This window comes from Mustelus asterias, chromosome 11 (assembly GCF_964213995.1).
Source record: "Mustelus asterias chromosome 11, sMusAst1.hap1.1, whole genome shotgun sequence".
Lineage (NCBI taxonomy): Eukaryota > Metazoa > Chordata > Chondrichthyes > Carcharhiniformes > Triakidae > Mustelus > Mustelus asterias.
The window spans coordinates 95,221,094-95,236,357 of NC_135811.1; the positions used below are offsets into that span (position 1 = coordinate 95,221,094).

The 15,264-nt window shown below is 43.1% G+C and overlaps 2 protein-coding genes across 8 annotated transcripts in view; one reads left to right on the forward strand and one right to left on the reverse strand.

The window, feature by feature from the left end:
- Nucleotides 1-1,102, reverse strand: part of psme3 (proteasome activator subunit 3) — a 39,453-nt gene extending 38,351 nt beyond the window's left edge. Inside the window, exon 1 of the mRNA XM_078223999.1 lies at nt 1,025-1,102. Coding sequence (XP_078080125.1) covers nt 1,025-1,066 — 42 coding nt within the window. The 5' untranslated portion in view covers nt 1,067-1,102. The remainder of the gene's footprint in view (nt 1-1,024) is intronic.
- Nucleotides 1,103-1,195: 93 nt separating this feature from the next.
- Nucleotides 1,196-15,264, forward strand: part of becn1 (beclin 1, autophagy related) — a 28,863-nt gene continuing 14,794 nt past the window's right edge. The window contains exons 1-6 of one of the 7 annotated variants that reach the window (XM_078224001.1): nt 1,196-1,664; nt 2,826-2,954; nt 5,757-5,824; nt 8,878-8,936; nt 12,112-12,202; nt 14,793-14,929. In XM_078224001.1, the coding sequence (XP_078080127.1) occupies nt 2,828-2,954; nt 5,757-5,824; nt 8,878-8,936; nt 12,112-12,202; nt 14,793-14,929 (482 nt within the window). In that variant the 5' untranslated portion in view covers nt 1,196-1,664; nt 2,826-2,827. Of the gene's footprint in view, nt 1,842-2,022; nt 2,084-2,825; nt 2,955-5,756; nt 5,825-8,877; nt 8,937-12,111; nt 12,203-14,792; nt 14,930-15,264 lie in introns of those variants that run through there. The other 6 variants (XM_078224004.1, XM_078224007.1, XM_078224000.1 and 3 more) reach the window with 6 other exon arrangements.

Sequence of the window (15,264 nt, forward strand, 5' to 3'; positions counted from 1 at the left end):
AGACTGTGACCCAAGGCTGGAATTGAACCCGGGTCCCTGGCACTATGAGGCAGCAGTGCAAACCACTGTGCCACCCCAGGTCTTTAAGGAGACTTGTGAAAGTGAGGAGATGGGAGTAAATGTGACAAAAATACAAGTGTACCAATTGGGAAATCACCTTTATGAGCAACAAGACATGGTGGCGCAGTGGTTAGCACTGCTGCCTCACCAGGACCCAGGTTCAATTCCAGCCTTGGATGATTGTCTATGTGGAGTTTGCACATTCTCCCCGTGTCTGCGTGGGTTTCCTCTGGGTGCACCGGTTCCCTCCCACACTCCAAAGATGTGCAAGTTAAGTTGATTGGCCATGCTAAATTGACACTGAGTGCTGAGGGATTAGCCGGGTAAATACGTGGGGTTAGAAGGATAGGACCTCGGTGGGAATGTTGTCAGTGCTGGCTCGATGGGCCAAATGGCCTCCTTTGTGCACTGTAGGGAATCTATGATTCTACGAAGACCAAAAGTAAAATGTAGCAGGCCCCATTTGATTGAAATCTCCCACACAAAACTGCCATGCATTAAAAACAAGCCTGTCTGATAAAGGACCAAGCTTAGTTGCATGAACAGATGACTGGCTGGAAGGGAGGTGGGGGGGATGGAGGACGGCAGATAATAAATAAATAGGATCATAAATTGTGGATCAATGCTAAATAAGCCAGAGTGACACACACTGGGAACAAATAGCCCACATGTAAGCTACAGGCCGCCTGAACCACATGTGGGCTTTTTTTGCATAAGGAGGCGGGTGACTGGGGAGGATCCAACCAAATTAATAACCCCATAAAAATGAGGATGAAATGTGGAAGGTTGAATAAGATAGCCAAGGGTATTTTTAAAGGGGGGGGGATTTTTTTTCTGGGGGGGGGGGAGCAGACGGTATGGGGTGACCTAAGCCCTAGCTGCCTGGGCTCTGAGGGGGTTGTTTACACGGCTAGCTAAGGGAGAAAGCAGGCGGGCGGCAGTGTCTGTCCCCGGCCGGCCTTACCTTGGTCCGGAGCGCATTGTCCAGCTTCAGCAGCCCCGACATGTTGCAAAAAGATACCCCGCCCCGCGAGCGCCTTACGTCAGCACGCCGGGGCCGGCCGCCGCCTCCCATTGGCTGCCCGCCTGTAGCAAAGCCTCATGACGCAAGGCAGCCGGAAGTGTTTTCATTTCCGGTCCCGGGGAAGAGCAACAACTGCAGCAGAGAGTCCCTCACCCACCCTGCAGGAGCAATAACAACAGTGAGTGAGAAAGAGAGACCCCCGACCCTCGCCCTCCCTCAGCTCACCCCACCCTCCAGGAGGAGGAACAGCAGAGTGTGAGTGAGAGGACAGACATCTTCACCCCCCACCCTCCCCAGGAAGAGAAACAGCAACAACACAGAGTGAGAGGATTGCCACCTTCACCCTCCCCCAGCTTGCCCTCTGGGAGGAGGAACAGCAGAGTGAGTGAGAGGACAGACATCTTCACCCCCACCCTCCCCCTTCCCCAGGAGGAGAAACAGCAACAACAGTGAGTGAGAGGATTGCCACCCTCACCCTCCCCCAGCTCACCCTCTGGGAGGAGGAACAGCAGAGAGTGAGTGAGAGGACAGACATATTCACCCCCACCCTCCCCAGGAGGAGAAACAGCAACAACACAGAGTGAGTGAGAGGATTGCCACCTTCACCCTCCCTCAGCTTACCCTCCCCCAGCACACCCAACCATGTACCTCCCTCACCACTGAGCACCCCCCCCCCCCCCCCCCCCATCACCTGGGCAGCCGCTGACTCCACTTTCCTCTCTCTCTCTCTGGGGCTTGCAGAGGAAACAAATACCAGGTGTGTTTACCCCCCCCCCCCCCTCTCTGAGTCTCCCAATCTTTCCTTTTTTTCTCCACCGCGTGTTAAGTATTTGCATGAGTCAAATAGATTCCTCCCAGCCCCCTTTCTCTTTCCCTTTTTAACAGAACTGGGAGTAACTGTTTTATTGTCTCTTTTATTGAGGGAGGGAAAGCAGTCAGGGTGAAGCAACAACAGTACTGCATCTGCAATATTTTGTCTTTATCTTGTGTAGCTGAAAGGTTAATGTTTCAGACGGGATCTCTGATTAGTCAAGGGACTGGGAGAAGATGTAACTTTAAGTTTTGAGCAGCACTTTCTGGTTCTATATTTTAAAGTTCCGTCCTGTGGGAGGGAAGGGCTGGTGATCTGTTGGAACATGCTGGTGGGAGGGTCTATATTATGGTTGCTCTGCATTACCAGTTTATCATACCGTTTCTGTCTGCTTTAATCCCTGTCTAACTCGCGTGCTGTCTCAAAAATGTTCCATATTTCCTTCACATCCTCATGTTATATCTCGTTGATATCACTTCAATCATTTAACTATCTTCTGTTTTCCATTTTACTGCATATGTGTGTTATCCATTTAAGCCCATTATAGGCCATTTTAGTGTGTGTTTAATTCACCTTTTTCTTTTTGCTTTGTTCATTTTTGGCTGCCATGCATCAGCAATCTTCGATCTGAAGAAACATCTAGAATCAAATTATTTTTTATTTGCCACACAAATATTTTAACTGTTCAGTGTCTCCAGCCCTTTTGTTTGGTTTAAATTTGCAGTATTTGTATTTTTTTCCTTTGTGTTTTCATGCTTAATCTGTAGTATCGATTGTAATTAGGGAGAATTCATGTCAAACATGCCCATAGATTAAATTAGTCAGGGAGAGTCCATAATGGGGAAAATTTGTATCTGGTTTGTGGTGGGGATGGTCTTGACAGGACTAATGATCTTCAGTTATTCCTCTCTCATCATTGTTCCTGTATAGATATGGAGGGGTCAAAGTCTTCGAGCTCCACCATGCAAGTGAGTTTTGTATGCCAGCGCTGTAGTCAACCCCTAAAGCTGGATACATCCTTTAATGTCTTGGATAGAGTGACAATTCAGGAACTTACAGGTATGCAGTTGTAATAACTACTGTTTCATTATCGTTAACTGTGGCTTAGGTGTTTGCACTCCTGCCTCTGATTCAACAGGTTGTAGGTTCATGCCCCACTCCAGAGACTTGAGTAGAAAAATCCAGCTGAAACTGATAGCGCAACACTCTCACACTGTTGTATCAGAGATGCTGTTTTTTGGATGAGACGTTAAACCCATCTGTTAGTTCAATGCAAAAGATCTCATGGAAAAAGTGTACTGGAGTTCACCTAATGTTCTTTCCAATGTTTATCCCTCAACCAAAAGTATAAAAACAGACTATCTGGTGATTATCGCGTTGTTGTGCTTGGGAGCTTTTTGCGTGAAAATGTCTGCCGTGTTTCCTACATTACCAGAGTTGGCTACACTTTGTCGACTGCTTTGGGATGTCTGGTCGTCACAGGTGCTACATATAATGCAGGCCTTTGTTTATCATTAAGCTCATTTAACTAATGTCGGTGTTTGCTGCAGCAAGTTGGAATTTAATAGGACAATAGTGTCCACATGTGTAAAATGATGCACCATATGTTTTTTAAAAAAATATTCTATTTGCCTTGCAGCCACTATCATTGTATTCTTTCTAAATTGTTTTTCTGTACAAAAAAATTGCCTGTCTAAACTTGATCGAACTTATCAATGTCCAGCGGTCTGTAATAAAAGTGTGTTTTTTCTCATTTATAATATGCTAATAGGTTGGCCACCTCACTGCTCACGGGAAGTTGTCAGAGATATCGATGTCTTGTCTATTTTGCTGTTGGTATTTTTGTGCATTGGCACCGTGCCTGTATTTTTACTTTTTGTTGATTTGGGTGAGACAAATTGATTAGTGTTGAACTGAAACAGAGGGCTTATAATAGAAAGGAAGTCCATTGATGTGTGGGTTAGGTTGATTGACCATGATAAATTGCCCCTTAGTGTTAGGGTGATTAGTAGAGTCAATACATGGCGGGGGTAGGGCCTGGGTGGGATTGTTGATGGTGCAGGCTTGATGGGCTGAATGGTCTCCTTCTGCACTGTAGGGATTCTATGATTCTAAGTGCAGAAAGGCTGTGGGAGCATGGCTCAGGAGTAGTGGGATGTTGTGGTTAGAGCCTGAGACCTTATGCAGTGTTAGGGGTGGGAATGCCAGGAATGGGTACAGCTGTGACAGGGCGTGAGTAAAGTTAGGATGGTTATAGCAAATGTGGAGAAGGTGCCAGGCCAGTGGGGAAAGCATTGTGTGCAGCAATGATGGGTTAATCTTTGGGTGTAGCAGTATTGGGGGAAAATGTTTTCTGGTTGTTAGACTAGAGATGGGAACACTGGGAGAAAGGAGGAGAGCGCAATGGACTCTCGTAATCCTTCCTAAATTCATCCCACTCTCTCGTTCTAGTCACACCAGCTTTGGTGTTTTCTCAGCTTTAAATTGGTAAGACTATTTATAATGCCTCCCTAAATAATATCATAGAATCCCTACAGTGCAGAAGGAGGCCATTCAGCCCATTCAAGTCTGCACCAACGACAATCTCGCCCATGCTCTATCTCTGTATTTAACCCGCTATTTCCCTAACATACATATCCAGGGACACTATGGGCCTGCATGGTGGTATCTCGCACTTAGTAACAATAACAAACTAAGTACTCAACGCAAATGTCTCAAGGTGCTTGATGAGCCAAAGGGGAGATCAGTGACTAGAGGTTTGATCAAAGAGGTGAGTTTTGGAGCCAAAGAAGTATATGCATGGGTTCAGGGAAGGAATTTTGGAGTCTAGGGCCTAGGTGACTGAGATAATGGTGGGCAAAGGGATATAGCGAGGAGTGTAGAAGGAGGAATTTCTTCAGCCACAGAGTGGTATCTGAGGGTATTGAGCCAATGGAGAGATTTAAACACAAGGATGAGAATTTGGGCGTTGAGATTAGATGTCATCCACCAAGGTAGGATGATGGGTGAGCAAGGCCTTCTATGGGATAGAGTACAGGGAACACTATTCAGGATGGAACTTTAGCAAAGAGAGCATTGAAATAATCAAATTTGGAATTGACAAAAGCATGGTTGAAGATTTCAACAACATATGGGCAGATATTGTGCTGATCAGTGCTAGCCAGCTTTCAGACAGAACTGGAGTCTTGAATCAGAGGTAAGGGTAACGAATAGAATCCCTACAATACAGAAAGAGGCCATTTGGCCCATCGAGTCTGCACTGACTCTGCAACAGGTCATCTTACCCAGGTTTTATCCCCGTACCCCCACAATTACCTCGCTAATCCCCTAAGGGGACACTAGGGGGAAATTACCATGGCCAGTCCACCTAAGCTGCACATCTTTAGATTGTGGGAGGAAACCTGCTTGGACATGGGGAGAACATGCAAACTCTACACAGTCGCCCAAGGCTGGAATTGAACCCAGATCCCTGGTGCTGTGAGGCAGCAGTGCTAACCACTGTGTCATTGCACCACCCTATTTTGTAAAATAGATATGTTTAATGTGTAACAGAGCAGTACAATATAAATTGCATTACAAGAAGTGTTATGTACAAATTTCACAAATGAATTGCTCCACTTAAGCATGGGTCATAAACATTGCAACGCTTGAGATAGATGGTTCTCAGGCATTTGCTCAACCATATGTAGGGATTTTAGTGTGTGATGTCTCTCTATTGCTCTCTCCAATGTATTCCAATCACTCAAGCACGAGATAATATTATACAGCTCATCAAAATGTGTAATTTCCATAGGGAAATCAAAAACTGTTTAAAAATATTAAAAGACCAATAAAGGCTAAAGTATGCTGTTTTCTTTTCAGCTCCTTTAGTTACAGTTACTCCTGTAAAACCAGAAGAAGGCAGGGTAGAAACTGGCAGCTTACCAGAGGTAAGAACTGAAGTAGATATCTATATAAATAAATTTCATAATACCAGTATTTAAATTTATTGTGCACCCAGTTATTTAATTGTTAAATATTCTGGAGTGTTGTGTGTTGCTGATGCATGTCGAGTGTATCATGTTCTGGGAATAATTTTGTCGGCAGTAAATGTATGCATTGTGCCATTTGTAGTATGCATTGGGAACCTCATTGCCTTGGTATAGTAGTGCTTTGCAGCTGCTTTGCGATGCAACAAGAAATTGTAAATTTCCATTGCACTTTTCAAATAGATACAACACTTGCTTTTTTTTTGTAAAATTGGTACTCCTAAGGGAGGAATTTGCTTCAAATTTGAGTTAGGGAGCAGCTGGAAAACTGCAAAAAGAGAAGCTGAAAATAACTGCAGCGTGGTATTCTGTTTTGTCAAATCCAACAGCAGATGGAGGGAGTGCTGTGTTGTTGAAAATGTTGTTAGTGGTACCTGAATGCCAAAGAACCTGTGACACTGTGGGGAGAACAAGGGATTGGCTTGGTGTTCTGGATTATGTTTCTCCCTCTAGAATCATAGAAACCCTACAGTGCAGAAGGAGGCCATTCGGCCCATCAAGTCTGCACCGACCAGAATCCCACCCCACATATTTACCCGCTAATCCCTCCAACCTACACATCCCAGGACTCTAAGGGGCAATTTTTAACCTGGCCAATCAACCTAACCCGCACATCTTTGGACTGTGGGAGGAAACCGGAGCACCCGGAGGAAACCCACGCAGACACGAGGAGAATGTGCAAACTCCACACAGACAGTGACCCGAGCCGGGAATCGAACCCGGGACCCTGGAGCTGTGAAGCAGCAGTGCTAACCACTGTGCTACCGTGCCGCCCGACTGTGCTACCGTGCCGCCTTCTAACACCACCAGAACAAATTAATAAATCATTCATTCAGTTGTGAGATCTCAATTTGTGTAAAGTGGTTCAGTTACATAACTGTATGTAGAAGTAATTCATGTGGTGAAGAATCATAGAATCTACAGAGCAGAAGGAGACCATTTGGCCCATCGAGTCTGCACCAACAACAGTCTCATCCAGGTCCTATCGCCGTAACCCTCCTAATCCCCCGGACACTAGGAGGCAATTTAGCATGGCCAATCAACCTAACCCCCACATCTTTGGACTGTGGGAGGAAACCGGAGCACCCAGAGGAAACCCATGCAGACATGGGGAGAATGTGCAAACTCCACACAGACTGTGACCCAAGGCAGGAATTGAACCCAGGTCCCTGGCGCGTTGAGGCAGCTGTGCTAGCCACTGTGCCGCCCCAGAGCTGTAGGATGTTTCAGAATTGTGGTAAAAAGCTTGTATAATAGTTTTCTCCCCAACAATTTAGGGTACTGTTTTAGTGACATTTATGAACTTACGAAATAGTAGGCCATTCGGTCCCTTGAATCTGCACCTCCATTCAATAAGATCATGACTGATCTGCCTGTGTTTTTTTGGAATTCCACATTCCTATCTAACCCCAATAACATTTGATTCTTGCTAAGCAAGCCAAGGAATCTATCTACCGCCACCTTAAAAATATTCAATGGCCACCGCCTTCTGAGGCTGTGTTCCAAAGTCGCACAACCCTCCTGAGAAAAACATTCTCCCCATTACTTTTATAATAGGGTGCCCCCTAGTTCTGGACTCACCCATGAAGAAACATTCTTTCCACACCCACCTTGTCAAGACCATTCAGGATCTTGTATACTTCAATCAAATCATCCCTTACTATTCTAAACTCGTGCAGAAACATGCCCAATCAGCACAACCTTTCCTCATAAGACAACCCAATCATTCTAGATATCAATTTAGTGAACCACCCTCCAATGCATTTACATCCTTCCTTCAATAAGGAGACCAAAACTACACATACTTGAAGATATGGTCTCACTAATGTCCTGTACAATTGAAGTATAACATCCTTATGGGTGGCACAGTGGTTAGCACTGCTGCCTCACTGCTCCAGGGACCTGGGTTCAATTCCTGGCTTGGGTCACTGTCTGCGTGGAGTTTGCACTTTTCTCCCCGTGTCTGCATGGGTTTCCTCTGGGCGCTCCGGTTTCCTCCCACAGTCCAAAGATATGTGGGTTAGGTGCATTGGCCATGCTAAATTGCCCCTTCGTGTCCCGGGATGCGTAGGTTAGAGGGATTAGCGAGGTGAATAGGTGGAATTATAGGGGTAGGGCCTGGATGGGGTTGTAGGTACAGCCTCCATGGGCCGAATGGTCTCCGGCATTGTAGAGTTTCTATGATTTCTGATTACTTTTATGTTTGATTCCTCTTGTAATAAAGGACGGTATTCCATTTGCCTTTGTAATTACTTGCTATACCTGCACACTAACTAACATTTTGTGACTCTTGCACAAAAACACTTGGATCCCTCTGTAATTCTGTAGCAATTCTCTATTTAAGTAATACTGTGCCTTTTTATTCTTCCTGCTAAAGTAAGCAACTTCACATTTTCCCATATCATAATTCAATCTGCCAGACTTTTGCGCAGTCAACCAATGACATCCATCTGACCCTTCTGTAAGAATCTAATTTCATGTCAGTTCTACAAAATGTTGTTTCTATTTTTAAAAAAACTGATGGCAGAAAACATGCAACAGGTAATTTTCAATTGCTATCGGGGAGGTGATGGCCTTGGTAGTATTATCGCTAGACTATTAATCCAGAAATTCAGCTAATGTTCTGGGGACCCGTGTTTGAATCCTGCCACAGCAGATGGTGGAATTTGAATTCAATAATAAAAAAAATAAATTTTGAATTAAGGATCTACTGATGACCATGAAACCATTGTCGATTGTCAGAAGAGCCCATTTGATTCACTAAGGTCCTGTAGAGAAGGAAATCTGCTGTCTTACCTGGTCTGGCCTACAATTGACTCCAGAAACACAGCAATGTCATTGATTCTCAACTCTCTGAACAAGGGCAGCTATGGATGGGCAATAAATGCTGGCCAGCCAGCAATGCCCATGTCCCACAAATGAATTAAGAAAAAATTAAATGCTTTATTTTTCAGGAACCTTGCATAGAAAACAAGTCAGATGGTGTGTCCAGAAAATACATTCCGCCTGCTCGGTAAGGATGTGTAATTTTCCTTAATAGTTTACCAAGTTAAAACTTTTCTTTTGGCTTTAAAAGGACAATTAGTCTGGCAATGCTGATGGATTGAATTTCTGCTCTGCCACAAAGTGATAGAATTTCCCCTCATTGCTACGCAGTAAGAGTTGAAGCATTGCACTTCTTCACAAGAAGCGAAGGAAAATAAGAGTCCAAGTCATATGACTTGGTCTTGCACACTTCTTGCTACTGACTTAAGAATGGTATTTGTAGAGGCCTAGAACCAGCTCACTTTATGGCTTCTTGACCAAAGACTTGAGTTGGGGGAAGAAAAATAAATTGAGCCAGTTAATGTGCATTTTTATAAGGGAGGTAGTGGTATTGCCAATGGGCTGGTAATCCAGAGACCCAAGGTAATGTTCTGGGGGCCTGGGTTGAAATCCCACCACGGCAGATGGTGAGATTTGAATTCAATAAATATCTGGAATTAAAAGTCTAATGAAACCATTGTTGTAAAAACCCATCTGGTTCTGTTGGCATTCTCTTGGGTAACAGCAATATAAAGGCACACTCGGTCGACTTTGAACACAAACAACGCTGGACACCATGCATCCAATGCAAGGTCTTTAATTACTTGTGCACAGGGAGAACCTGCAAACGGTCAACACCGAATGACCGGAGTGATTCTGAGGTTACAGAGAAACAGCTCAGCAGTTATGGTCAATTATAGCAAATCAGGAGCAAGAGATTTTTAACATCTTTCATTGACATACATATCCACCAATCATAGCATAGCCCATTTGCCCTTATCCAATAGAAAACCAATCCCTCATTAGCATAATATGTCCCCATATCTTGCTATTTGGTCATCGCCATGGTAACTTGATCTTTATCCTAACTTGGAATGCTGTGTTTATGGAACAAGGTTTTAGATACACTCACTCACCCTGCGTACGTCAGTGTTGGCCTTACTGAAGGTCGTGTTTGCCTACTAGTCATTTTTCATTACTTGACAGTTTTTGTTTACAATTATGGAACTTTAAATTTCACAATTGTTTTAACTAACTTCCACAGTTCACTAATGTCCCTTTAGGGAAGGAAATCAGCCATCCTTACCCGTTCTGGCCTCGTGACTCCAGATCCACAACAATGTGGTTGATGCTTTCAAAATAAATGCCTTCAGGGATGGGCTACAAATGCTGGCTCAGCCAGCGACGCCCACATCCATGAATGAATCAATAAAAAAAACTCTGCAATGTGGTAAAATAGTGACTTTACAAACTATTAGTATTTGAATCGACATTTGTTGATGGTCACTTCCAGAATAGTTTTTTTTTTGAGTAATTGTATTGCATGTTGCAGTGCTGAGCTGTATAAGTCAGAAAGGTCTGAGGTTTGACACGTGTTGATGGGTATCAATAGGCATGGTATTTATTTTCTGCACCATTAGAATGAAGAAAGGTACTTACTTATTGTAAACCAGTGGCCTCTGGTGGAAGTGAGAATATGTCTAAATCTGTGTTGAAGACTGGACATAGTCTTGTTGTGATATAGCTGTTGGTTAGCCATTCTTGCCTTAAAGGGAGTGCAAAAGTTCACAGACTGATAGCTGGATGAGGAGATTGAGTAGACTGGGTGTACACTCCCTTAAGTTTAGAAGAATGAGAGGTAATTTCATTGAAATAGGTGAAATGCTTAAGGGACTTGACCAAATGTTTGAAGAATGTTTCTCCTGAGTGTACAGCCTAAAACTAGAGGTCAGAGATTGGAAATTTCTTTGCTGAAAGGGTTGTAATCTTCAGAAAATTCCACCACAGAAATTAATAGAAATCTATTAAGTATATTCAGATATCAAGTATATTCAAGAATGAAATTGGCAGATTTATGAATTAAGGGAGTAAAGGGATATGGAGTTAGTGTGAGAAGGTGGGAATTGAAGATCAGTCGTGATTTTATTGAATGGCAGAGCAGGCTTCAGATGCTGAATAACCTACACCTGCCCTTGTACATAGTTTTAGTTCACTAATGAAGTTTAACATCTTGTATCTTGCATATACAAGTTACTCTGGAGTACAGCATGTTATTTCAACAGTATAGGAATTATATCCCACTAATAGTGGTCAGGAAATAAGAGAAATTTAGGACTTGGGGGAAACAATTACCCCTCTGTTCTTTATTCCCTCTAGCCTTACATTGGAGAACCTGCTTTCTTTGCAAGTATCCATAGATATTATTGTAATAGTTTACAATTAATTTATGAAATATTGCCAAATAGTTGGGAAATTATAATTTCAAACCATAAACAGGCGTATCATTTTAAAATGTTTTCTCAAAAAACTTTTAAATCACCTGGTTAAGTTAGTAAAGTTTATCGGATTATCTGCAAGCAACTGCTCTACTTGGAACATGGTTGCAGCAGGAGGCTCTCGGGAGGACAGTGGAAGTGTTTTGGGGATGTCCTTGAGGCATCCATACCCACCAGGAAGTCCTGGGTTTTGACTGACCAAAATCTTAGAATTCCTACAGCACAGAAAGAGGCCATTCGGCCCATCGAGTCTGCACCGACCACAATCCCACCCAGGCCCTACCCCTATATCCTACATATTTACCCACTAATCCCTCTAACCTACGCATCGCAGGACACTAAGGGCAATTTTAGCTTGGCCAATCAACCTAACCCACACATCTTTGGACTGTGGGAAGAAACCCATGCAGACACGAGGAGAATGTGCAAACTCCACACAGTGACCCAAGCCAGGAATCGAACCCAGGTCCCTGGAGCTGTGAAGCAGCAGTGCTACCGTGCCGCCCAAAATGGAGAAGGTTCATTCAACAAGGCACCAAAGGACTTTGTGCAGAACTTGCAGAGGTGAAGTTGAGGCATCAGAGGGAACGCATAAACTTCCTAACATCCCGTCAACCCAACCCTTCAAACACCACCTGCCCTGTCCCCAGCAGAATCTGCAGACCATGCATTTGACTAATTAGCTATTTCAAACTCTTGTCAAATTGGGGTGGAAAGAAGTCATCCTCTGTCCCAAGGGACTGCCCAAGATTGTAAATGGGAATAATGGAAAGCTGCATGTTTTCTTTCCTGTCATCTCTTCTGTAATTTTATAATAATAGCAGATATATTTTCCTGAGCTTTGTGATCCTTTAGAGAATTGTTTATGGTATTTTGATCTTTTTGTAGGATGTTGTCCACAGAGAGTGCTAATAGCTTCACTCTAATTGGAGAAGCTTCTGATGGCGGTACAATGGAAAACCTTAGCCGAAGACTGAAGGTGAGCTTGTATTTTCTTCATCTACTATTAAAAGCTATTTACTCATTTTTATATAGTAAACGTTTTAAAATTGTACTTAAACGTGTTTTATAAGAAAAGACTGCTGGAAGTGCAACTATTTGCATCGATATACGCATATATAAATAGACCCCCCCCATACTGTTGCTGATGGTGAGGAAAAATGAACGAGTAAAACTTGCAAAAAATGCTATTATACCTAAGGTTTTTAATATATGATGGTTATTTTTCAGTAGTTTATTTTTACTCGGATGGTCTTTACTCAGTCCACAGTATTGTATTGTTTAAATAATTTTAAAAGGCTTGCATATTTTAGGTTATTTTAGAAACATTGAACAGTAGCCAGATTTTGAAAGGGAACTTATTTATTCTTAAGGGGTTGATTTTCCATGCTTATCGCACTGATAATCTGGTGTCTGAATATGCTGACCCATAGAATTATGTAACCTCGCCTTCCCATTTAAAACCACTATTCAAGTAATCTAAAGAGACGTCCTGAGTCAACCAATGGATAATGGCCACAATAGGTTTCTCCGGAAATCCACATTCACCAAATACTACTCGGAGGAATTCAATTTTTGAAGCCACTGTGGGTCACTTGGTATAATAACCCCATATTCACTGAAAAATGTTTTTTACAAAGTTGTAAATCTAATTTCCTGTCCTGGGTAGAAGCCAAATCATAAAGATCAGAAAAAGTAGCTGGAAGCGATGGATGTTCTGACTTTTTTTTTTAAAAAAAAGAGTTGTTTGGCTGAATTGTAACCAGTGTACATGGTACTTTTTATGTACTAGATGACCTGTGGTCTTGCAGCTGGTGAGGCAAAGGATACACCACCAAGGGAGTATTGTCATATCATTCACAATGGCTCTGACAATCCTCTTTATTGCTGGAGGAGCAATCATTCCTTTGGTAAAGGAGAAGAAAACTGGATAGAGCCTGCATTGCTCCAGGATTTATTTTAAAGTGGTGGATTAGAGGCTATGATTCAGTGCTTCCCGAACTATTTTCCAATGTGATCCCATCTTAACACTTAGATTAATGTGACCCCAGGTGCCATCAAAAGCAAAGCAGCATAATAACATTTGATATACTTTTTAAAAATTCATTCATGGGACATGGGCGTTGCTGGCTGGCCAGCATTTATTGCCCATCCCCCATGTCACCCGAGGGCAGTTGAGAATATCAGTGAACCAGATAGGTTTTTCTGAAAATCGACAATCGTTTCATGGTCATCAGTAGATCCGTAATTCCAGATTTTTTTTTTATTGAATTCCAATTCCACCATCTGACATAGCGAGATTCGAACCCAGATTCCCAGAACATTCGCAGCGTTTCTGGATTAATAGTCCAGCGATAATACCACTAGGCAATCATTGCATCCCCTTAATTACAATTATTGAAGTTTGTGTATTATAGACCAACATATAATATATAATCATATAAATAATGAAAATCTATGTTTTAAAGTAGTTTGTAAAAATGTTATTTCATATACTTGTGTAGGTTTCATTTAAGCTCTTCATGTTCCCTGGTGATAGAAAACTTGGTGTAGACCCTCACCTCCAGCTACCTGGACTATGGTGGCCATACATTTACCCTGCTACATGTGGCTCCCTTTAAAGATGGCAGCCATTATTAACCTTGGCCTGTAGCTGGGAGAAGTCCCACAGCAGCTGCCCTGCTTAGTGCAAATGCTGGACTGGTACCTGCTTATTCAGGATTTGTGGTCTAGACTATATGTTTATGAAGCCTCCCTGCTCACCTGTCAGGTCCAACACTCTCCTCTGTCATACCTTGGAGAGAAATTGAGAGAGGTCCAGTCAGAAAACAGAAGATCCGAATTGTGGGGTAGGCTGCTGCTTTCCTTGGTACTGGAATTCGTTCTTCAGTAGTAGCCAGAAATCTCCCAACTCCTATGATGAGGTCCACAACTGTTTCTGTCTTCAATTACTGGCGCAAGCCCTTGTGTAAGAATCCCTACACTGCAGAAGGAGACCATTCGGCCCATCGAGTCTGCACCAACCACATTCCCATCCAGGCCCTATTCCCGTAACCCCACATATTTACCCTGTTAATCCCCCTGACACTAGGGTCAATTTAGCATGGCCAATCAACCTAACGAGCACATCTTTGGAGTGTGGGAGGAAACCGGAGCACCCGGAGAAAACCCACGCTGACACTGAGAGCGTGCAGACTCCATACACAATGACCCGAGCCAGAGTTCAACCTGGGTCCCTGGCGCTGTGAGGCAGCAGTGCTAACCACTGTGCTACCGCGCTGCCCTTGCTGGGGATGTACTGGGGTGTTTGCAACCTAGTCACTTTAATGACCTTGCCCACTAAATTTTGGAACACCTTGGCTTGGGCAGGTGGTGTCCCCTGTTGCTTTCTGCTTATCCACTGACTGAGAAAATGGGAGCAATATTAGGACATGATGTGTTATCAAACTTGCTGACTTATGGACATTGAACAAGTAAAATGTTGTTCTGCCAAATCAACAGTGTTACAGGGGAAATGTATAAGCTATTGCATATGTTATTAAATTCTATGAGTACTTGTTTTTAAATAGGTGACCAGTGATCTGTTTGACATCATGTCTGGGCAGACAGATGTGGACCATCCTCTGTGTGAAGAATGTACAGATACGTTGCTTGATCAGTTGGACCAGCAACTGAATGTCACAGAAAATGAATGTCAGAATTACAAGTAGGTTTTTAATGCTACATCTATGATATTCCAAAATTAAGTATGATTTATCATCCAGGTCAATTGCAATTGGAGAAGATACGATCTCTGTCAGCAGAACCAAGTCTGGGGTAATTCCAGACAATGTTGTAAAACAGCTGAACGTACCCAAGAAAATAGTGGCTTTTTTTTTTCAAGGTTAGGGGAGGCAGTGGTGTAGTGGTATTATAACTGGACTAGTAATCCAGAGATCCAAGGTGATCCTCTGGGGACCTAGGTTCGAATCCCAACATGGCAGATGGTAAATTTTGAATTCAATAAAAAGAAATCTGGAATTAGAAGTCCGATGACCATGA